This window comes from Triturus cristatus, chromosome 6, assembly GCF_964204655.1.
Source record: "Triturus cristatus chromosome 6, aTriCri1.1, whole genome shotgun sequence".
NCBI lineage: Eukaryota > Metazoa > Chordata > Amphibia > Caudata > Salamandridae > Triturus > Triturus cristatus.
This window is the reverse complement of record NC_140589.1, coordinates 1668324520-1668349025: the sequence shown is the minus strand read 5'-3', so window position 1 is coordinate 1668349025 and position 24506 is coordinate 1668324520. Positions and strand designations below refer to the sequence as shown.

General features: G+C 45.9%; 1 protein-coding gene and 1 long non-coding RNA gene across 2 annotated transcripts in view; one reads left to right on the top strand and one right to left on the bottom strand.

The window, feature by feature from the left end:
- Window positions 1-24506, top strand: part of LOC146821787 (uncharacterized) — a 152763-nt gene that overhangs the window by 127314 nt on the left and 943 nt on the right. The window contains exon 2 of the long non-coding RNA XR_014963195.1: window positions 22843-22895. This is a non-coding gene — a long non-coding RNA (uncharacterized LOC146821787). The remainder of the gene's footprint in view (window positions 1-22842; window positions 22896-24506) is intronic.
- Window positions 5375-24506, bottom strand: part of UTP25 (UTP25 small subunit processome component) — a 203151-nt gene continuing 184019 nt past the window's right edge. Inside the window, exons 10-12 of the mRNA XM_085612834.1 lie at window positions 20430-20542; window positions 18517-18762; window positions 5375-5827 (exon numbers count right to left, since the gene is read on the bottom strand). Coding sequence (XP_085468960.1) covers window positions 5581-5827; window positions 18517-18762; window positions 20430-20542 — 606 coding nt within the window. The 3' untranslated portion in view covers window positions 5375-5580. The remainder of the gene's footprint in view (window positions 5828-18516; window positions 18763-20429; window positions 20543-24506) is intronic.

Here is a 24506-nt window from a genome sequence, read left to right as displayed (position 1 = left end):
AACTGGTTTTAAAATCAAGATTGTATTTTTAGTAGGCCGCTTATAAGAGTTGTATTTAATCATTTGTCTTTGAATCTAACATTTCAGTATCTTTTTTTTACAGTAGCTGTCTTTTACAAATGTAAGGAGCGCCAGTTTGCACTGTATGATTTATTACGCACTATATATTGTATGGCTTTTTTAGCTGAAACTATAAAGTTTATTGAGGTTGAACCAAAGTATGAATCTTGTTGTCATTTTCAGATCTAGGGAGCACTGTAACTTACCAGGTATTTGCTCCTTTCCACTGCACAGCAGACTCAGGTGGTTCTGCAGGTTTCTGTATAGCACATTATCGATCCTGGTCACCATCTGACTCGCATTAGTTGTCTAGCCACCGACATCAGGATCGAATTTTTGGAAGGAGATTATTGATTTTCAGGGTGTACAAAACAGCACATAACAAATAGCCTGTTCCGACCCACCGTTGCTACACTCTCAGAAATTACAAACATAAAGTGCCAATAAATTCACCATTGTAGTCCACACTCCCTATGGCGGTTGTAATTCAATTTAAGGGTGCTCATGTGTGCTTCCGCTGATATTCGACCATGGGCCTCTTTTATACAAAGTCGACGGCTTTGGACATTCTGAAATTCTTCAAGTTCAACGGGCATTCCCTGCAGAACTTCAACTTATTCTCTGCGTTATGAACGGGTGCAGCTGGTATCATGATCAAGCGGTACCTTCAGAGGGAGGGACCCTGGGTTCAGTCTAGTTCTCTTTGGTCTTCAACGTCACAGACCATTTTACTGTGTAGCACGTTGCGTACATCCAGTGTCTCGGAGAGTGGCAGAGTAGAAACCTTCTGACCTACGCCATGTCACGGAGTACAATAACCTTTCGATGTTCTACAACTCTGGCACTTCCTCCCACTGCTGTGGTCCAGGTATGCTGCGCATTTCCAGAGTTTTCTCACTTTTACCGCCCTTCCATCCTCTCAGCAACTGCAGATACTTTAGAATCCTTCTTCTGCTTCATATTGTTGGTGACTCTGCTGCTGAGTATCATGCAATATCCTTTCCCTCCGGGGCATGTTGAGTTTGAGTGCTTCATGTTCCAGCTTAGCCATGCAGTTTTCCAGTAGCTACCATAAACAGAAGTCCTCAAATTCCATGGGCATGCGAGTGTCCTGCATCCGCTCCTTCCTGCAGTTCCGACACATCATAACAGGATCTCTCTGCTCGGAAGTACCACTCCCCTTTTGGAAATCTCCACCTACCCAGAGAGGTCGCTACAGCACGGTCTACCATCACTGCCTTGCTTCAGAAATCCCAGCTTCTCCCACGCGGCTTTCAGGAGTTGTTTGCTGCCCTTCACCTCCATGCTAAGGGTAGTCACCAGTAGGGCTTAAGCCGCCAGTGTTTGCAGGCACAGAGGATCTTAAGGGGTGGGTTCACCCCACATGTCCAGCACCACTCACTGTTTGGAGGGGGCTCTACCCGGCCAGTGTCAATCGCTTATGTGAGGGGATTTGTCACCTAAATATTGTGCAGATCCAAGGAGCAGATTGGAATTCTGGAAGTTAACAAAGCTCTCTTTCGAGGAGCAGTCACTTCCATCACTTACCAGGGGGAGGAGGGTCCTTCAACCCGCCGCAGATTCTTTGCTGCCTATGCAGTTATGCCCCAAGACCCAGGATAGTGGGCCACATCACCAGCCAGTTCTTACCAGGTGTTTTCCTGAATCCGATAGGTGCTCCATTAGAGATCCTTCTGTATGCAGTAACTGCAAATGAGGGAGCTAATCTGGAAAAGGTTTGCTATTTTGGATCACTGCCCATTCCACCCCCCCCCCACCATTAATTGATCTATCTGACTTACTTCTTGTGGATATCTTGGGTTTCTGAGGGTTTGTCGTTTGGATGTCCTACTTTAAACGAGACAATGCAGTGATCTGTTTGGAACATGTAAGTAAGAAGGCATGCTATCGCACAGATGCTTTATACGACGGCAAGTAAAACAATAAAGCTCCATTATTTTGAAAGCAAGCCACAAGCATAACCGATAACACATTCACAATTTTGGAACATCGGAGATGCTATTGGTTTACAGAAGGGCTGCTTTCTTTACATATTTAGTTCTGCATCTAAAAGGTCATGCAGAAAATGTTTCACCATCAGTTGCTATTTCTGTACCTGATGATCCAATATATTACTCTGCCCCATGAGCTGCATATCCATTCTATAGTTTGTGTGCCATTTCACAATTGCATGTACCACTACTGCCAATGCTCGCTTCTTGCTTTATTCTTTGCCCAAGCTGTTTTAATGTCCTATCAATGAAAGTATCAGCAAATCCCATAGACCAAAATAACTTTGAAACTCAAGATCAAGGTAGTATAGTAGCGCGGTTATCTCCGTAATTTGGATGAAACAGAACAAAGAAAAGGTATTGCTTTACTGGAGGTCTCAAAGTGGAATTCCTTGGAAAATTGTGCAAGGTCGATTGTAAGAAAAGGTTTGCAAAAGTTTAATTGCAAAATATTAAGGGGGATGCTTATATCAATTGTTCTATTTTTTTTAAACCCCGTTGCCTAAAAAGTGCTTGCTTTGCCATTATCTAGAGCTTCACCATTCTTAAAGCATTTCCACTACATAATCATGACAATCCCGTACAGGATGAAATACTACCCCATTGTTGGGGTTCATGAAAGGGGGGTTATTTTGACTGAACAATTTTAACGTTTAAATTAGCGCTGGCTTCCATCTTGACAAGGCTCGACTTTGTAGTTAGAGCTACTAAAGCAAAAGCTGAATTCTGGGGAGTGTAAATGTGGATACCATGTTCCCTGCTGCTGGGGCTGGTGTGGTCAGTGGATGATTGAGTAATGGCCCCTTTAAAATGGAACGGAGCAGATGCATCACAGGTGGGAATTCTAACCAAAAACCATGACTGGAACACTAAACATTCTGTTATTAAATCGGTTTATCTGATACCAATTGGGACAAAGTGAATTATTTGGACGATAGCAAAACAAGCAGATATCAAACAAGGCAAATTTTGATTTTCCTAATACACAAAAAAATCATAGTGTACACAAACAGAAGTTCTTAAACTAGTATGAATTGTCCGAAATTATTTTTATATAATCACTTCATGAGAGACACAAACTCATCTGTTGTACGTCAGAATCAAATTGATTTAATTCTTTACAGATCTGGATGATCTGATCCTAGATCTCGTTTGCAGCGGCTAGGCGATCCGCAAGTAGTGGGAGATTCAACAATGGAGCGATATTGCAACCCAGCTTCCTATTCGCCCCTTCCTCTGAAAGGTGTCTTGGTTGTAGTACAGGTGGGTCGCCTGCAGGTAGCAGATTGTAATATGTGCCCCAAAGGGAGACTTAATTGTGGCAAAACCGTAAACCAATTTGAGTAGTGTTTCATCTGCATAGCTATACAAGTTCGATGTTAGAATATTCTCATCTCCAGTGGTGGTGGTGTCATTTAATTCACTGCCTAATTCCTGGGCTGCTCTGGTGAGTTTTCACAGAGAAAGAGGGACAAAACAGGATTGACCGCACTATCACATCTGGAAAGCTTAGGACCCAAATGCATTTTTGAGGTTATCTCTCGTGCAAACAAATAACAGGGGTCTGACACAGCCTGTGATGGGAGCTCGTTGTCCACTTTGACCTGCATTTCGTCACGACAAGCGTTGTCCTTCTAGTACGAATTGTTTTGTTTCAGTCGCAGATTATTTTGTACAAAACCACTTATATTAACTTCCGAGGCAGAATTCTTGCTACTGTGTAGTACTTACTGGCAAGGAGTAGTTTTGCCTGAAATGGCAGCAGGCAAACACAACCATGCTCTACAGCAATATTACATCTGTAAACGCTGAATTGTTTCTGTGTCACTTAAGGGGTAATTATCATGGGTTGAAGGCGCAGGTAGCTGGTTCAGGCCTTGGGTGTGAGTGTTGAGAGGGAGAAGCAACTATTGATGTTAGACTTTGAACACAATTCCATCTTAATGCGCGCTGCTCGCCACTTCTTGAACATCCCTTGCAACTCCTTTTATTTGCACCTCTATTGCAGCCCCTGAATTCATTCCCCAGTCATATGGCATGTCTTTCACCTGAAAACATGAGCCGAGCAGAGGTACAGTACAGAACAGATACAGATATTGGGTGATTAGCTGCGCTTTATAAATCCTGATTGATTGATTGATGAAGAATGCAGCCAGTCACCGGAGACAGCATCAAAGCATCCTCTCATCTCCTTTGTTCTACTGAGTCAGGACAGACAGCGAGTTCACTTATTATATTCAATGGATTGCTGTTACTGAATAGTTGCAATCTGATCTGTTCCTTTATAAAGAAAGATTGATTGATTGATTGCACCATTTGCTTTGTTAACACAGCGCAGCCCTTCTTCGATGTAAGGCAGCCTTGCAACATACATCCCACAGAGCTCAAGTATGTCTAGTGGCCCACCACCATATTGCCCTTGCCGTCTGAAAATGCAATGGATTCTGTTCTGCCCAGATATACTTACAATGCACTCTATACCTTACAGAAGGTATTAGGCCTATCTCAAGTCACCCTAAAGCGAACAACGACGACCGGAGTCAACGTTTTGCATATCAATAACACCTGGATGTTGAATTCTTTAAAATATCTACCTGTCCAAGGGAAAGGTTGCTTCAGAAATGTACTTTCCCTGTAAAAACAAAAAGCCTCTTGTACCATTTTGATGTGATGCAGTCAGGTGACAAGTTATGGCAGCATCTCATCATATCCAAGCTCCGATAATAGCCTCTCTGATTATGTCAGGGCTCATATTTTATCAGGTCTTGGGCTGATTTTGCCTTTCGGCAAATATACATTCAGTGGCAGCAGTTCCAGGATTGGATACCCTGCACGTCTGAGCTCACCTACAAACATACCAGTTGTACAAAAACCTATTGTTTGATTTAACAGACTATAACGTTGCTTTATAATATAATTTGGGCAACGTACAGAGTTTACATGACAACTGTCTTGTTTCTTCGCTCATTATTGGTTCATGTTTAAAAACTACCACTTATAAGTACTCTGTGCAGTGCTATGTGGTGTATTAATGTCATAGCTTCTATGTGTTAAAGAAATTAACTTTTTGTGTTTTGAAGAGACTTTCTGATATTTTCTGCGATGTTTGCAGTTTAATTTACAGAGCAAACATGTTCAGGGCTCGGCTCGTGGACTGGCTCGAAGAGCCGACCCTGCTAATTTATTGGCTCGCCCAGCTCTCGAGCCATATACAAAGCACACACTCAAACAGATGCACGGCACTACATAAAAAAGAGGACCTGGGAGTGCCACGTCATTAGCATTGATTAATCACAACTTGATTTCATACAAAACATTTATTAGACGTGACCACATAAACGTGGCAATTCATTGCACTCTCTTTACCGTATTAAACTCATGTGCCTTTACTGGTATATTTTTACATTTAATTTAGAAAATGTCTGTAAAAGCCTAGAGCTCAGTAAATAAAATAAGAACGTGCCATGGCTGCGCTGCAGGCCTTTTATTCCTCGTCCATTCATGCCTGTCATTGATTTTCCCCTGTGACAAAGAGATGCACGGTTTTCTGGGACTGCAGCATCTGCGCGGCGCGGTCGGCCCCCACCACCTCAGAGAGCCTCTGCGCGTCGTACTTCGAGTAGAGCGCCGTGCAGGTCCACGTGGCCTCGTCGCCCCGGTGCGTGGCCCTCAGCATGTTGCACACCTCGCTGTAGAAGTGCGGATACGTCGGCAGCTCGTAGAAAATCAGGTTCCGGATGCCTTTCTGTGTGTATCTGAGAGGAACAGAAACACAGAGAGACCATGATTGTGGCGCGGTTGAAAAAATCATTTCAGTTCTTTAAAGAGCTTATTTAAATAATTCAACACGTCATCATCGTAGAAATCATTGAGAACTGCGTGCACCAATTGTGAAAAGAATAAGAAATGTAATCACCAATCTCACCTCCTCGGCCCCTGGATACACTCATGGGTGACCGCGAGCGCTACACAAATCCACTTTACATTACATCATGAAATTGTCGTTGACTTTATTCTCAGACATAACAGACCACACTCATTTTCTACTTGCGTACGTAGAACACTTATTTTCTACCACTTAAATGCAACCTGCTTTGACACATGTTTTTACAGGCACGATGTCATTGTGTAGCATGCAATGGTCAGGGTGCATTTACATTTGTTACTGTCAATGTAGAGATTTAAAATCCATATAAATATTTTCTATTGTTTAACAAATTCGAAGTACTTTCAATCAATCAATCAATCAGGGAGTTTTAAAGCGTGCTACTCCCCAGTTGATCTCTGTGGGTTCGGAGAGGAAGGGTGGTAGTCTGATCCTTTGGATTGTACCGGCATGAAAGGAGCGTATCCAGTCGAGGTTGGTACCCCATATATGCCAGCGTCATGGAGTCTGGCTGCGAGAGTGCGGTGGGAGACGATGTCAAAGGCTGCGGAGAGGTCTAGCAGGATGAGGGCCGCGGTGTGGCCCTGGTTGAGGAGCGTGCGGATGTCGTCAGTGGTGGTAAGGAGGGCGGTCTCGGGGCTGTGGTTATAGCGGAATCCGGACTGGGAAGAGTCGAGGATGGCGTTCTCTTCAATGAAGGCAGTCAGCTGGGCGTTGACGATCTTCTCGGTGACCTTAGATGCGAAGGGAAGGAGAGAGGTGAGAAGGTAGTTCATCAGGTCAGTAGGGTCAGCAGAAGGTTTCTTGAGAAGGGGCTTGATCGGATTTGAAGGTGAAGTTGATGGTGCGGTGTAGCTCAGGTGCTATGGCGGCAGCGGCTCTGTGGAAGATGTGCGGTGGGCAGGGGTCCATGGGGGCTCCTGAGTGGGTGCTCTTCATGGTCGTGGTGATATCTTCGGTGGAGATCGAGGTCCAGGTGGCAATGGTGGTCTGGCTGTCATCGCTGGAGGGAAGGGTGGTTTCTGGGGTCTCTTCGCTGAAGTTGTCAAAGAGGGTCTTGATTTTCAGGTGGAAGTAGGAGCCAAGCTTGTTGCAGAGGTCCTGCGAAGGTGTGACGTCCGTTGCTTCGCTGGGAGGTTTGGTGAATTGCTGGATGATGTTGAAGAGTTCCTTCGAGTTGCTGGAGTTGGTGAGGATTTTGTTCCGGATGAAGGTCCTCTTGGGTGGATCTTATGAGTTGATGGTATTCTGTCATGGCATTCTTGTAGGCGATCTGGTCTTCGGTGGGTTTGCTATTTCTCCATTGTTTTCGAGACGTCTGCAGGAGCGTTTGGCTTCTTGGAGGTCGGTGGTGAACCAGGTGGCTTTTAGGGGGTGCTGTCTGTCAGGGTTGCGAGTTTGTCTGCGCAGCTGGGTGATCCAGCAGTGTAGTTCCTTGGCTGCAGATTTGGCGTCAGTTGTGGCAGAGATGGGGGGTTGTGGATGAGGGTGAAGTTGAGATGCTCCTCTGTGACCTTGCTCCAATTCCTTCGTGGTGGGCGCAGAGTGGGCTTGCGAGCGGTGGTGGTGTTGAAAGAGAAGTGCACGCAGGGGTGGTCTGTCCACAGGGGCTGCAAGGTGTGGCTGAAGCAGATGTTGGCCCGTCCTGTGAAGATGGAGTCGAAGGTGTGTCCTGCCTTGTGGGTGAGGGTGGTGACGAGCTGCTTCAGTCAGAGGTTGTCGCGGTTGTCCATGAGGGCGGTGGAGTCATGGTCGTTGTGGTTGTCGAGGTCGAAGTTCAGGTCTCCGATGAGTATGTAGTCCATGGAGGTGATGGCGTGGGATGAGATGAGGTCAGCAATGGTAGTGGCGAAAGAAGCGCAAGGTCCGGGGGGAGGTGTGTAGGCGAGGGTGCCGCGAAGCGTGCTTCTGGGGCTGGTCTGGATCTGGAAGTGGAGATGTTCGGTGTTGGAGGGGGAGTCGCTCGTGCTGGAGGTGGAGAGTCGGAGGAAGCTCCTCCTCCTGGGCATTGGGGGCGGTCCTTCCTCTGGATCTTGTATCCGTCGAGAATAGCAGTGGCGATGTCGGGGGAGGAGAAGGCACTGGTTCAGGTTTCCGAGAAGAAGGCGACGTCTGGCAAGATGGTGTTGAGGAGGTCCCAGACCTCTACAGCATGTCTGTGCAAGGAGCGCACGTTGAGGAGGATGCACTTCAGGGCTTCGATGTTTCTGGCATCCGGCATGGGTGCGGTGGTCGTGGGGGTGCTGTGGATGGTGAAGGATTTCGGCAGGAGGGGGGGGCGCTAGTGAGCCCGGAGCAAGATGGCCGCACCTTAGTGCAGCTCTGCTGGCCGAGATTACTATCCGCCCACTATCCGACACATCAGGCGTCATGAGAGGTTGTACTGCGGCAGTATTACCTTAAAATATGTAGTGGATTGTGCTGGCTGCTTCCCTGGGAGCCCGGATCAGCTCTCTCGGCCGTCATCTCATCGGGACTTATCGGCCTGGCTGGATGTAAAATGGCGGCCCCCTGAACGCGCGCTGTTCCCTGCATTGCCGGCTGCCACTGATGGGAGTTTGCTGAAGTCTGGCGGCGATCTGCGGGACCCTTTGGTGCTGGCGGTGAGATTGTGGCCGCCCCCGCTGCTGGTAGCGGCTGCAGCACCGCGTGTCCCTCGGCCGGAGGAGGAAGGCGCTGATTACTCTGTCCCTGCTTCGCGGCCCCGGGCCTGAGGTGAGGCGGCGCGGTGTGTGGCGGAGGGCGGTGCGGAGGCCACAGAGGACGATTGCTGGCCGTGCTGACCCCTGTGAAATCGCTGAGGGCTGCTGGCGTGCGGAGGCTCAGACGCCCGGTGGGACCGCGACGGAGTTTTGGTGAGCGGCGGCCGTTGGCGGCAGGGAGTGCAGCATATCAACAAGCTGGACTGCGCGCGGGTGTGCTGGCGGCCCGCTCCCGGTGCTTGGCTGCTCCTGCCTCTGCCTCACGCTGGAACCGGCGCCGGGGCGACTGGGCGCTGAGGGTGCCTGTGGACTGGGCCTCTCCGTTGCGGCTTGTGGGGTGTGCTGCTGCTGCTGGGGTCGCCCCGAAAGGGCCTATCACTGCGTGGTTGCCCCGTGGGTCTGGCCACTACTGCTTGGGGCTATTGACTATACAGCGATAATCGTGACCGGGCGCGCAGAGCTGTTTTCCCCTTCCGTTCCCACGCCTGGGGCTGCATTGGCCTACAGTGGTGAGATGGTGGTGCCTTCTGCTGCAGGGAACCCGTTGTGTGTTGGGCCTCACCTATATTGCGGACTGGCGGGCTGAGGGCTCTCTCATGCGCCATTGACTGACTCTATGTGACATAGTGAAGTTTGGGTGCTCGCTGATATTACGCTCAGGTGTGTAGGTGCTGCCCTGTGGTGCGCCCCGCTGCTGCCTTTTGCTTGATTGGGTGGTGCTCACGGCTGATCAACATGGGCAAGGCGGACAAACAGCAATCCAAGTTACCTTTTGAGACCAAAAAACATGCGAAGACCACCGCACCTGCTGTCTCTGACTCTGAACCTGACTTGGAAGCTGGCGCAACCACGAAATTGGAGCGCATGATGCTTAACGTGCAACAGAGTTTGCAAACGATTGACGCCAAGATTGACCACATTAATTTGCGCATGGACTCCATGGCCGCGAAACTTACAAAGCACGACTCACGACTTGCGGAGGCGGAGCAGCGCATCTCAGCCGCAGAGGACCGAGTGGAGGCGGTTGGTACATCATGTGCTGGCATGGAAAAACTTCTGGAGGTGATTAGGGCCAAGAATGAGGACACTGAAGCCCGCTCCCGCAGAAATAACCTGCGCATTACTGGGGTTGCGGAGAGTACAAACACGGGATCCATGGAAACCTATGTCGAAACCATGCTCACAACCCTGCTGGGAGCGGAGCACTTCTCGAAGGTGCTCATAGTTGAGCGGGCCCACCGTTCTCTGGCTGCCCGGCCGATCCCGGGTGCTCCACCACGCCCTATCATAGCCAGATTGTTAAATTATAGAGACAGAGACACCGCTCTCCGATTGGCCAGGGAAAAGGGGCGCCTGGAATATCAAGGTAGGAGGATAGAGCTTTTCCCGGATTTTACAGTCGCAGTGCAACAAGCTCGCCGTGAATTCCAGACGGTGAAGAAAAAACTGCAAACCCTCAAGATCTCCTATGCCATGCTCTACCCGGCGCGTCTGCGTGTTCAACACAACGGAAAGGCGCGTATTTTCCTGACGCCTAAAGATGCCCTTCAATACCTGCGGCGCCTTGAGCGGCAGGACGCACCACGTGACGGAGATGGGAACTCTGACATAGAGGACTGAACCTGGGAGGCACTGTCAGAGCTTAATGTCACTGATTTATTGGGCTTGTAATACCCGTCTCTGCTGGTTGAGGTGCCTAATTGTGCTATGCTGTTGGGTTCGAATATGTATTTACTTGACCATCTATAGTGGCCCTCTCTTTTGTTGGAGAGGTCCGGCTCCTAGATTGTTGCTGGGGCGGCGGGAGGCTTGGTCCCGGGAAATGCACGGATTATGAGCTGCTGTGTTGAGGGGCCGGGGGGGGCGGTCACTTCCACTCGAGGACAATTGTGTTCCGGTTAGCCTGACTCTACATATCTCGGCCCACCCTGGGTCTCCGGGGGGCCGTAGGGCTGCTAGCAACCCACATTATGAGATTACCCCAAAAGGTTATGTTGGTTGGTGGGGTTTTAGGGGGTGGCCTTCTGGAGGCACTGGTTTTCTTAGTCATAGGCCCGCAGGGGCCCGTACTGAGCAGGTTGCTTTGTTCCTGTTATGTTTATGGGGGGGTATGCTGGCAGGGTGTGTTTGCTGCTGCTGTGGGTGGATGGGGTGGTTGGGGATCTATATGGTATGGTATTGGTGTTGGCTGGTGTAGTACACTGTCCGGGTGGTGCTATAGCTCATGGTTTTCCGATTGCATGATGTGCTATGTGAATGGGGATTGTGCGCCTGGCGGATACGCCGCAATCTAATATTTCCTGGATTAGCTGGAATGTACGGGGTCTTAACAATGCTAAAAAAGTGAGACAGGTATTGGCCTACTTAGATCGCCATTGTATCCATATTGCTCTGTTACAGGAGACGCACCTCGCGAGTCAAAATGCTTCCCGCATTGCCAGTAGGTGGGCGGGGGTGCGGCTGGCCGCCTCTTACTCTTTGTATGCGCGGGGCGTGATGCTCCTTGTTAAAAAGGGGGTTCCGTTTGTTCCAACACATGTGGAGGAGGATACTGAGGGCCGCTTTATAATAGTGCAGGGTATGCTTTACAACACTAAACTGATTATTGTGAATTTGTACGGCCCTAATGTGGACGATCCCGCATTTTTTGACACGGTATGGAGCAAACTCTACCAGTTACCGCCTGCGGCGATTATCTGCGTGGGGGACCTTAATGTGGTCTTAAACCCTGTGCTGGATCGGAGATCTGTGACGGCTATGGTCGCCCGGCGGGCTTCCAGGGCGGTACTGGACGGGATGAGGTCCCTAAATCTTGCGGATATCTGGCGGCTTCAACACCCGTCTGTCAAAGAGGGTACGTGTCATTCATATGCTCGGCAATCTTGGTCCCGTTTGGACTACTGGCTGGGAACGCCGGAGATCTGTACCTGGACCACATCGGTGAAACACCTGCCCCAGACGCTGTCGGATCATTCGCCGGTGGTACTGGACATGGCGCTGCCGTCTTGTGTCCCCCCGCCCTTTCAGTGGCGATTACAGTCGACTTCGATGTTAGATCCGGTATTTCGGGAGGGGGTCCGGGAAGCGATCTCTGAATATTTTGAGTTTAATTCAGGATCCGTTCCGACCATGGAACTGTTATGGGAGGCTTTTAAAATAACTATACGGGGGAAATGTATTAGCTTGCAGGCTGGGGTCTTGAAGGTATTGCGCCGCACTATGACTAAGTTGGAAACAGAACTCCATACTCTAGAGCGCCAGTATGAAGAGCGAGCCAGCCCCGGAACATTGGCACTCATCAGGGAGAAAATAGTAGACTATAATAAAACAGCTGACCAAGAGATAAATCACTTATCGCGGCGTTGCAAAGCGCGCTATTATGGGGAGGGAGGCCGGCCGGGTCGTGTGTTGGCCCGTCGTATATTGGAACCCCAGAAGAGGGCGCATATAGTTCAATCGATCACCACGGCCGAGGGCACCTATTATGATACGCCCAGTATTTTGCGTGCCTTCGCGGACTACTATGCTGAAGTCTATGCTCACAAGTCCATGGCTGACGCTGTTGAACTTGAGCAATATCTTGAGGATGTGGCTTTGGTGTGGCTATCGCGAAGGCAGCAAGACTTTCTCATGCACCTGATTACACTGGATGAGGTGCGGGATGCTATAACAGCATTACCAAGCGGCAAAGCGGCGGGCACTGATGGATTGCCGGCTGAATACTATAAAGAATACATAGACCAGCTGGCACCCTGCCTCTTGCAACTGTATGAGGAGGCATGTGAGGCCCAGTGCTTGCCGCCCACCATGCGGGAGGCGCTGATGGTTGCACTTTTAAAACCAGGGAAGGCTCCGGAGCACTGTGAATCCTACCGCCCGTTATCTCTCATTAATACTGACATTAAAATCCTGGCAAAAGTGTTAGCCACCCGACTGCAATTGCTTCTGCCCGTTATGGTCCTGCCGGATCAGTCGGGTTTTGTCCCTACTCGCTCCACGTCGCATAATTTGCGGACGATCTTCGCAACCATGCACGTCTTGGAGCCTACACTGCCGGCGGTGGCAGTGCTGCTCGACGCTACGAAGGCGTACGACACCATATCCTGGTCTTATATGCTCACGATTCTGCATCGCATGGGGGTTCCTTTTGCTTTCACGAATTGGATTAAATTATTATATGCTAATCCAGCGGCCCGGGTTCGGGTTAACGGGCAAATATCTGACGCCATCCCCATCCAGCGGGGTACGCGGCAGGGGTGCCCGCTATCGCCGTTATTTGCCCTGGTATTGGAACCCCTGGCTTGTATCCTGCGTCAGCGACATGCCCAGACGGCGTTGCGATTTCTGCAGCGTCCGCTTGCAGTCTCCATGTATGCGGATGATATGGTGTTGTATGTCCGGGAACCAGAGAGGTTTTTGGCACAGCTCATCCGTGAATATGTTCGTTTCGAACGCTTCTCGGGCCTGGGCATTAATTGGTCCAAGTCCACTGTACTGCCGCTTACGGAGAGCACTCGGCCATTTGATATGGATTATCCACTAGCGTGGTGCTCGGAGACAGTAAAATATTTAGGTATTTGGCTGTGTAGGGACCGGCAGGCCCTCATCCGTGCTAATTTCGGAGTGGCCATCTCGCGCTTAGAAGACCAGGTGAACAGGTGGGTGAAGTTACCGCTCTCGTTTGCTGATCGCATAGCGCTGATGAAAATGGTGGTCCTCCCGCGTTTTTTGTATCTTTTTCTGAACATACCGGTGCACCTCCCGAGACACTTTTTTGACAGGCTTCGTTCCCTTATGGTAACGTTAGCCTGGGGCGGTAAAAAGCCCCGTCTTCGGTGGGAGGTACTGACTCTTCCATTTGACCAAGGTGGTTTCTCTGCGCCGGACTTCCGTCTGTACTACCTTTGTGCGCAAGCGCAATATGCCTATTATTGGCAGCAGGATCCGGCTTATATTCCGCTCGTCGCAGTTGAGGCTGGCGCAGTGTGCCCGATACCTCTGCGGGCGATGCTGGTGAATAGCTACACGGTGTTTGAGAAAGGGGAAGTAGATACGGTGCAAGTCACGGCGAGGGCCTGGCGCGAACTGGGTCAACGAGCGCAGAAATTGCCGCTATATGCGCCTGCAATGCCGCTTCTTTATCACTCGGACCTTTCCGTCACGGGTGAGGTCGGTATGCGTCGCAGTCTTATGGCTATGGGGCTGACCACGATGGGGGATGTGTTCCCGGATGGCCGATTCATCTCCTCGGAAAGCATTGGGGTCCACGGCGGCGTCTCTGCTATGCATCTGTTTGCTTATGCTAGGTTGCGGGCTGCGCTGCGGGATTATTACCCTACCTATCCGATGGAGCCCCCGACGCTGGAGGCGCTGCAATTGATATATACCACTAAATCTAAAGCCCAGCTGGTCACTAGACTATATACTGTCTCTCAAGGGGAGGCACCCCAGGGTGAGGTGACTGCGCTGAACAGGTGGAATGCAGTGCTGCCGGAGCCTCTCTCTGAAATGGACTGGTTGGGCTGTTGTCGCTTGACTGGTCGCCTGACACCCAATGGGAACCTGCGGTTGGTTCACTATAAATACCTGCACCAGCTCTACTACACGCCGTCACAATTGCATCGCTATGGGCTTCGCCCAACGGATATTTGCAAGCGTTGCGATGCCCCAGGGGCTGATTTCTTTCACTTAGCGTGGACATGTCCCAAAATCGCTGCATATTGGAGCTCCGTCACCGGAGTTCTTGGTCTGATGGTGGATGAGGTGGTGGAATGGGGTCCTAAGGTGTGTCTGCTGGGTGTTGAGGCCAAGGTGAAGCCGTACAATAAAAAATTTGTCTCTATAGCGTTACTGTTAGCTAAACGCAGGGTCTCCATGTGCTGGGGCGGAAGGGTGGTGCCCACTGTTAAGCTATGGCTGCAGGACCTGACATATAGCCGAGATCAGCTCACGTGTTATGCGGAGGAACTGCCCGCACAGTCTAAGCCACGGGATATTTGGGCTCCGCTCACGTCCTATTTGATACACAATACCGCTATTTAAGGCTCCCTCTCGGTGGGTTGTCTGTTTACCTGCCTGGGCTCACCCTATACTGCTCGTCTGGGTGGGTGCTGTCTGTACCTTCGTACGCACTGGCTAAAGTACCCTGGTGCACCATGAGTTGTTCATTTTGTGGAAAGGAGTGTGTATACCATGCCAATGCCATGTTTTTGAGAGACTGTATACCGGTTTTTTCTATGAGACTCTCTACTGTTATTGCTGTTCTTTTGTTTCTGTACGACATTGCAAAAGCATAAATAAACAAAAAAAAAAAAAAAAAGGATTTCGGCAGGAGAACTGGCCGTGGGTTGTGTTCAGCGTAGACAGCTGGCAGTTGCTGTTCCTCCCAGGGTTGAGTGCGAGGAGGGTGGCAGAGTCGTAGCGGGGGGAGGTCGGAGATCCAGGGTCCTTGGCGCTGGTCGCGGTCGTGCTTGCCTTTGGTGCACCTTCGGGGTGCCAGCGGCCATTAAATAGGGGAGAGGGGAGGGAAGTGCAGCTGGGAGACGGAAAACTGGCAGGGGCAGCAGCATCGGAAAAGAACCGGCACTGAGGACACAGACAGGAGAAAATAGGCAAGGGGGCACAAAGTGCAGAAAAGGCACACCAGGGGCACAATAAACAGCAACAACCACTACAGAGCAAAACAAAATGGGCACAAGTACAGAGACAAAACAGGCACACCAGGGGCACAATAAACAGCAACAAGCAGGAAAGACCAAAACAAAATGGGCACAAGTACAGAGACAGAGGGGCTCGAACATCTACGAGCAGAGGAGAAGTGGGGTCAGTGGCAGTGGCACACCAGCGAAGCTGCTGGGGTAGAGAACTGGTCTCTGACCAGGAGGTCTGAGGTCTAGCTCGCACACCCTTGCAGCGGCTGCCATTAAATAGGGGAGGGAGATTGATTGATAATCAAACAATCCAATGTAAATGTATCGATTACATTCATAATGTGATTCCTAATCTATTACCATCACTAGTAAAATTAATCAAAACTTTATGAATGCTAGTTAATCGTGCATAATGTAGAGCCTCGCAAGAATGTAATTTAGCATAGAGTCTATGATGCTGTGACACAGCCAACAAAGCTGGTCTCCCTGTGCTAATCCAAACACCGGACACTTCAAGCATGGGTAATGATTTAACTTCTTTTTGGAGTCTAATCGGATTTTTAACTATTTACACTTTTTCATGAATGACAAACTTGTAGTCATTATTGAAAAATTTATTGTTTTTTAACTTGAAAGTCTGCTTCTGTGAGGAGTTATTTCCACCTTTTTTTCTACAAATACTTAAAAAATATTTCTGGTGGGAGAACACAGAACAAAGAAAATCAAGATAAGATTGTGAGTTTCCCTTGTTAACATTAATACGTTATCTACAGATATAGTAACAACAAGAATTTGCTAAAGCTTCCATAAAATTAAAAGCCAAACAAGGGGCAATGGCACAACTAAATTTCACAGCCATCTTTGATCTCAGCTCCCCCAAACGAGTGTGTATCCTCAACTCTAACAGATTTCACCAGATTGGGCCTTCTTAAAAGCCTATAGTCTTTTATGAAGAAATGGAACAAAACTGGGGTGCCATTTCACACTTGCCATAACTTTTGAATGACAATATATGCTCTGTGGATGAAAAAAATACCCTCCTGTGTGGTGGAAAAGCTCAAAGCGCTCCCCAATAACTGTCCAAGTGTGTTTCTTGGATTCTGGTAATGTCCCCTATCTCACTTTGCAATCAAATGCAATGCGATTCCTAGATATTTGAATGGATTCTCTTTTGCTAAGGAGTTCCAGTAACAAGCCAAGAACTCTTGAAGATGCTTCTACCAAATGTCATGATGAAGTTCTTATCCCGACTGCTTTTTAATGAATTGGGTCATGAATAATAGCCATGGTTTGAGTACCAGGGCAGGCTGGTTAATTGCAAGGAGGTCATCAATATAGTACATACACCACACCAACCTTAAACCCCACCTAGCAAGAATGAGTGAACACCAGAAAGAACAATATTAAAATTCATATACAAATTAAACAAGGCGGATGGGAGTACCCATTTCTGGTATACACCCTGGTATGTCAATAATTAAGAGGAAAGAGATGGAGAGGTTTTTGCTATCTGGATCAAAGTGTTGAGGAGACCTGCAAGGATGTGAACAAAAAAGTTTGATCTTCAAAAAGGTAGTTATTTTCTCTACAGCAGTTTGTGAGCGAGGCCGTCAAAAACCGTCGAAAAGTCCATAAATGCAGAATGTAGTGGAACAGGGTCCTGCTTCAGAACTCGGTTACCAAGGAGCCCCAAAACCATTGTACTGCCCTTTGTTGAAAATCCCTGGTGGAACCCCGCTGAGTGATCAGAGAAATGTTCTACTGTTAACCAAGGACTGCAGTGCAGCCAATGGGATCTTAGAGAGTACCATTACATGAGGGCATTTACACTATAGTGCGTGCTACAAAATCCTGATGGGTATGACGGGTGGTGTGTCCTATCACAACTGCATGCCAAAGATTGGCTCCTTGTGTCTGAGAGACAGGAAAAAGATGCTAGCAAACAAAGGCAGCTTCTGGTTGTTTGATCAGAAGCTTTAATAATGGTTAGCACTGTGGGCTACTCGTGGACAGAACAGTAGGTTACTCTAGTGCTGTAACGGTAAGAAAAACACCTGAATAAAAACAAGCATTGGCAAAGGTAATGCAATGGGATTATTGTTAGGGAAAGTATGTGATAGGAGTTGGGTGGCTCTGAGTGTGCTGCTGCTGTTGAAAATGTCATAATGAAGCAACCTATTGGACTAAAACAAAATGCAATCTGGCAGTATTGCCCCTTTGCATCGTTTGGATTTTTAATTTGACCCCTTTAATAAAAAAAAACGAATATAGTATTCCTGCTCTTCCTGCAATATTTTATCATTGGTGGGGGTGCACAATATTGTACGTGGCATACTGACTTGCAAAAAAATATTTATTTGTTCATTTATCACAATTAACACAAGTTACACTTTATAATACTTAAAAACGGTCTCAAAAAAGCAACCCTATAACTCGTTTTTCTGACTGCAGTGTAAATAATCAAAAGGCCTTAATGCCGTTTTAAGACCAGGAGGTACGAACGGACGCTTTGAGTATTTCTTCTTTGCAGGCAAAACGGTGGGTATACAGCAATACAATATTCAAAATCTCATCATGTTTTCGAAGCATACATATACATTAGTTAGTAGTACCATATTTACTTTCCAACCTCTTCATTAACACCCTCGGTCTAAATAACAAACAAAGCTCCCGAAAAATAGAGCAGGGGTACTTGTTATGCAATTAGAAATGCCAGAAATAGTTGTTCTTTCATGGAAAATCGTTCATGGAGTTCAATTAACTTCTCACTTGTTTTTAGTAGCTGCCAACAACTGCTTCTTAGGCACAACTGAAGGGTGGATAATCATTTCATATTTTAAAAATAAATTAGGAAGCATTTGCAACATATCACAAACCCAATATTGACTACAACTATACTGTCAAGGTAAGTGGGCATAGAGCTAGGAATACAAAATGTATACTTTCCTATATACAATTTACGTGACAATTTACTGGCAGTCGATACTACAGTTCAATATTTATGCCAGTCAATATTTCGATTGTTGTACTGTGACATAAAAAACAGTCAATATTATTATGATTTAATTCGTTTTTGGGCTGCACTTTGAAAAGGGCATTGTTTATGTAAATCTTAAATAACAAAAAATGTTATTCAGGGGTTTTGACACGCAAAAATAAGGAGCAAAATCGATTCAGAGAGTGCTTCATTATTTTATCATACACACCTCTTGTAGAAATGGAAGCGTTCAGTCACAAGAAGAAACTGCCTCTCCCCTTTTAGGAAGTGCTGTCTTGCTCTGGAGACACCAGCTTTGTCGGTGTATTCACAGATATGTGTAAAATTCAATTCTTCCTTCTTGAAGTAATTTCTAAGGCGCACATAGTCAAAGTAGGAAGGAATGTAGATCAGTGTGTGCGACATAACAGCGTCTCGGTACTGGGGTAAAATCTTGTCAATAAAAAATGCAAATCTGATTGAAGAAAGAAAAAAGTATTAGACCTTTCACTATGTCCACAAAATACTTTTTTTTTTTTTTTAAACAAATGGTAAAATTGCATATACTAGTTGCTGCCGGATGATTACCACAAATATCTAATTTACTTAGTGTTGATTTAAATCCTGCTAATCCATTACCATATCAATGGAATCAATGCCCTAATCCTAAATACAGTAATGAAGAGATTAATGTATTAAATAGATTGTCATTTTGTACTCTACTTTTTCAGCAGTCAATACCCTAATGCTAAATACAATATTAAAGAGATTAATGTAATAAGTAGATTAATGTCATTTTTTACTCTACTTTGTCAGCAATCAATACCCTAATCCTAAATACAGTATAGAAGAGATGAATGTATTAAATAGATTAATGTAATTTTGTACTCATTCTTCGTCCTTATTTCTAACAAACGTACATTTCGGTTTCTGGCTTTTTACTACCAGCCATTCATCGCTCAGAATGAATCCAACACTGAAGATAGGCAATGATCATCCTAAACTTTAAAGCAAAGTTAGTACTTCCACTTGGGTACGGTATGCTACACATGCAGCACCAAAGTAAACATAGTTATTTTTTTTGCTGGATGCCAACGCAATAGACCAGTTACTAAGTACACCTATTTAAACGGCTTGCTATATCCTATAAAGAAATGCTTTTTTGCAGCCTATGTGTTAGGACGGCCGGTAAATATTTACCATTGGTAGACTCAGCTGCAACTCCGCTATTTCTAGACCCTTGGAATACTGAAACGACTCCCTTGGACAGCACTGTGATACACCCCAGACTCTTTAGTAAACAGGTGACGAGTGCATGTAAATATCTCCATTTGTAAATCTTTGCATTACTGAAACGAGACCCATGTAGAGTGCTTGAATACCCTCAGGCATGTTCGAGCCTTGGAAAACTCTCTAAATAATGTTTTTTCCTGTAGAACATGTCTCCATCTAACAGATATGATCTTTGCCAGTATGCTTAGAAAATCATGTATCGGATCATCTGGTAAACACTAAGATTTTAACACAAGAGTTTTAAAAATAATAAAAAATAAACATACCACACAATATAGCATGGATGCATAGAAAATCCCCAAGTTAAAAATTTACAGAAGAGGATAGGAAATCCACATATTGGGAACATGGTTTTGTTTTGAATTGATGGGTTTGGAACTGGACCTGGTCCAAGGAAACACAATGGGGATATTTTTGCAGATGCTCTGAAATTTGATTCTGCGTCATTTACAGAGCATAGCAGACTATACTGACATGCCTAAATCACGTTATGGCCAGAAGAGGAACTCAGTATACCGTCCGTTGAGGTTCTGAAACTGCTGAACTCTCGGGTCTTCACAAGTAATAGGGAAATTAAGAAAATGTGTAATCCTATTGGTTAGATATCCACATTTCTAAACGGCATTCACAGGGTGTCTAGTCCAGAGCAAGACTACTTACAGGAAGATACACAACCTGAACTATATGTATATCTTTAGTTATGCATGCATTGAGAAAACAAAAATATGCAATTGTAATAACACAAACAAGAGAAAACTGCATATTTATAGAAGTTGTTTCAGTAATCCGCTTCAGAATATTTCATCATGCTAAGCTTCAATGCGTTGCTAAGTGTATACAAAATTCTACCTTGCATCCATCACAGTGATTAGGTTTTCGGCTTCTAGCCTCTGAAAAACATGGGGAAGCTGCACCAAAACTTGGCAGATAGACCCAGTCAGGGGCAGGTTTCTAACAGCCACCTAAACAAAACAAACCCAAAACGTTACAAATTAGAAATTTCTCAAATGGACCTTTCACATCAAACTTCAAATGACAGATTCTAGAAGCATCCTAAAGTGCAGAGTCTGTTTTGATATTGCGTCTGCTAGTGTCGGACAGATTCACTGTTAAAATCATCCTTGGGTGTATGGAGTAGCTAATACATTTGAGTTTACTTCCACTGATAATGTGCAATACAGTAACAGAATTAAACATATGATACCAGAATAAATTATATATACGGATTACAGTACTATCATGAAAAAACGACAGCAGTACAAACATGACAGCATCACCCGTTACCCACTGTACCGTCTGCCCAGCTGAAATCAAATTTAATATATGTAATGATAAATACACAGGAAAAAAAGAGGGAAATGTACCACCTACTTTGCTTTTTAAAAACTATAAAAGAATACAATAACACAAGCAGTTCTTTAATTGTGTATTTTCCATAGCAGTTTTTGGCTGGTGATAGTCACCAGCATATGGATAGCTTTGGTATGAATACTGATGACAGCAGCTATGTTCACAGTTGTAGTGCTGAGAACCTGCTCTATGGTATACATTTGTCTACTGTTTAGGTTTTCTTCATGATTAAATAAGGGCTTGGGAGTTCCATCTACCATCCCAAGAAAGTATATTCAAATGAATCTGCTTTTCAGAGAAATATACTTGCTGAATAAATCTTCACAGAGAAAACTCCTATATGGTAATGTAAAAAATAAACTCTGTATAAGACTATATTTTAGCGTTCCATGATGCTACACAAACATGGCAAAAGACCACCAAACTCCTCAGTGTGAAATTGCATAGAGGTAGGCAATTTATCGTATACAACATATAAGCTTTATATCCTACCAGTCGGACGGATACACTGCTATTCATAAAGGTAAGTTACACTTGTGAGGAAGTTACATGTGTAACTTCACTGTTATGATTAGTAGTAACTTTACTACTTTTGGCTGTTCACCAATGCGGAGTGTAAAATCTCAGAAAAGAGTACACTTGCATGTCTCCGCACCCTCAGTTTACGGGGTGGAATCAGAATAATTATAATTTGCAACCCTATAGTTACTGCAGGTAACTTACGTTCATATTTTACATGTGTCAAGACCCCCGTACTCATGGCTCAATCTCCCCAAGCGGGGCAGAGATCTTCATGTGAAAAGGAGTACTCCACAATCTGGGCAGAATCTGCATAATTGGGGGAAGAAACCTTCGCATGGGAGTGAACAGGAGAGCTTCACATGGAAGTGAAAAGGAACATTATATAAACCTGAAATAAATCAGATCCACATTCCCTTACAAGGTCATAAATACAAACCACACCATAGAATCTGCTTTTGGCCTCTTCTTTGTGATGTGGATCATGCACTACCACGCAGACCACAAGTCACTACAAGAGGAAGAAAGCATTTAATGAGGAGGAGATTGCTCTTGCAGTGAATTCTGTAGTAAAATACTACAAACAACTACATGGGCTGCCTCCATTCAACCTCAGTAGAACCCAGAAGACAGTCTTACGGCAAGAGGTCATAGACTCTGTGGATGCAGTGGGAAAGGAGGCCTGAACCGTGAGGTTAAATAAAAAGAGAAGTGGCAGGATGGAAGGAGGCAGGTGAAGGAGACATTCTCCATGATTTATCTGTTTGAACTACTGTCTGGAGGGCCAACTGGATCCTGTGTCATCTCACCCCCTCAAGAAGGCTATCCTCTCCAAATGCACCCCCTACCTGCTTTATGGGTTGCCTCTTTCAGGCAACACTTATGTGATGTCCGGTAAGATTATAAACTCCCCCAAACTCTCTTAAAAAAACCAACTCATCTGTCCTTTACTAATACTAGCATTGTTAGTCTCGCATCACATATATACCGCCATAAACACTCTGTAAAACAAGCCCTGTATATTCATACATGTATTAATGTTGATTTTGACATTGTCATAAAGCAGCTTTTTAAAAATAGATTGGTTGCGTCAGCTGGGGCAGATGTCACAGCGACCGCTGCAGGGTAACACACAAGGCAGGACTTGCAACACAACCCACTACCTACACACACAGGTGCTAACAATCTCACTAACACACTAAAGAAGATTTGCATCACATTTTTTGTTAAACTGTAACACTATATTGACAAAATGTTTTGAAATGTCTTGACTGTAGTCAAATGTCATTTATACTGTTACACTATCATATACTCATGCTGTTATTTTAACCTTTTTTGAACCTGTGTTGTTGTCCCATCCACCACCTGCCACAACATCGACTTCTGCTCCTAGCAGTGCACCAACATCGGAACTGGAACCACACAGCATACAGATAGTACAAACTGGTAAGTTAATCTTGCATACAGATCTATCCTGTTTATTTATACAAACAGGTAGCGGTTTAAAGAAATATATATATTCACTGAAAAAAACATAGGTTTCAGGGACATTATTGTTCGTAATTAGCATTTAAAAAACCTTAGAAATCCATTGAAAAACACATAGGTTTCAGGGACATTAGAGTTAGTAATTAGCATTAAAAAACCTTGAGATTCACGCACAAATTATAAAAGCCCCGGGGAGGTGGCGGTCCTCGCCGCCATGGGGGGAGGGAGGGCGTGCCCCCACATAAAATTAATCATGCCCCGTCTATATTTTTTTACTAATTGCCCCCGGGACCTGGCCCACCCAGGGGCTGATTAAAACAAAGAGTGGGACACAGAGCTTCGTTTAAAAAAAAAAAATTCTCGGTGGGATTCGAGCACCCAGTGTGAATCTTGCAGTTAAAAAAAAAAGAAATGCTTTTTGAGGCGCTGGGGGACCCCCTGACAAAGCCTAGGGGGTAAGGGTGTTTCTACCCTGCCCCCTTTTCTTTTTTATAATCATTTTATTCCATTTTTCTTGTGACTGGTCCACGAGGTCACCAGATATCAATATTTTTTATTTTTAACTTGCTCAGGAAGTACTGAATGGATTTACACCATTTAAAGCAAAGAGTGCACTCTGGACCACGAGCTAACTCTCTGCCAAATTTGGTGTAATTCCGTTCAGCAGTTCAGGCTGTAGCCGCGACAAAAGTTTCTATGGAAATGAACATGGAGAAAGCGCGTTCTGTGACCCCCCCTTTTTCTCGGCCCCCACTTGACAGATCACCCCGAAACATTCATGACAGGAGCTGACCAGAACGCCCCATTAGTTTTGAAAATTTTGCGAAGATTTGTTAAACGGCTCCAAAGACAATGGCAAATCAAAAAAACGCTTTTCCTATGGAAACTAGGTCCTAACTATAACTACCTACTGGTGACCGCCAGTAGGTAATATAATAAACAAAAACTCATACCACAGAGGCTTCGCTGAGCCTGAGTCCGCCTTGGTAGTAGGATCTTACCAGGGTGGGGAGAGGATGCCGAAGATGAAGCATGACTCTACTATGTGTGTGAGGCATCCTCTTCCATTAAGGATGGCCTCCCTTTTTTGGACAGTCCCCCACTTTTCGCAGTAGGAGTTGACTGACTTTAACTAGGGTCTTTAGAACCTTCTCTGTACCTCCCCTATTCTTCTTAATACCCTACCTTATTGTGATTCATGAGTTCTGAGGAATGTATGGGTGCCTCTTTCTCTCTCCTCCTGCTCTCTTTCTTGTGATATGGATTATATATATTTAGCCTTTAAAAAGTTGTCCTTCAATTTGGAAATGTAAGGGTGTTACTATAAGATATCAGTTAGGCCCTGTTGAACGTTTAGGATAACAATGTTTGAAACTCTCAAAATGAGTATTGAAACCATATACTTAGCACCTTCTGGCATGATTTTCAATGAGTTATTCCAATATGTGCATCTCTATCCAGTCAGTTTCTGTGATACAACAGACCCTGGTGTTCACCTGAAGAACATCCACCACAATTACACCAGGGGATATCCTGGCAGGTGCTTTAAGGCCCTCTACCATGTGTCTG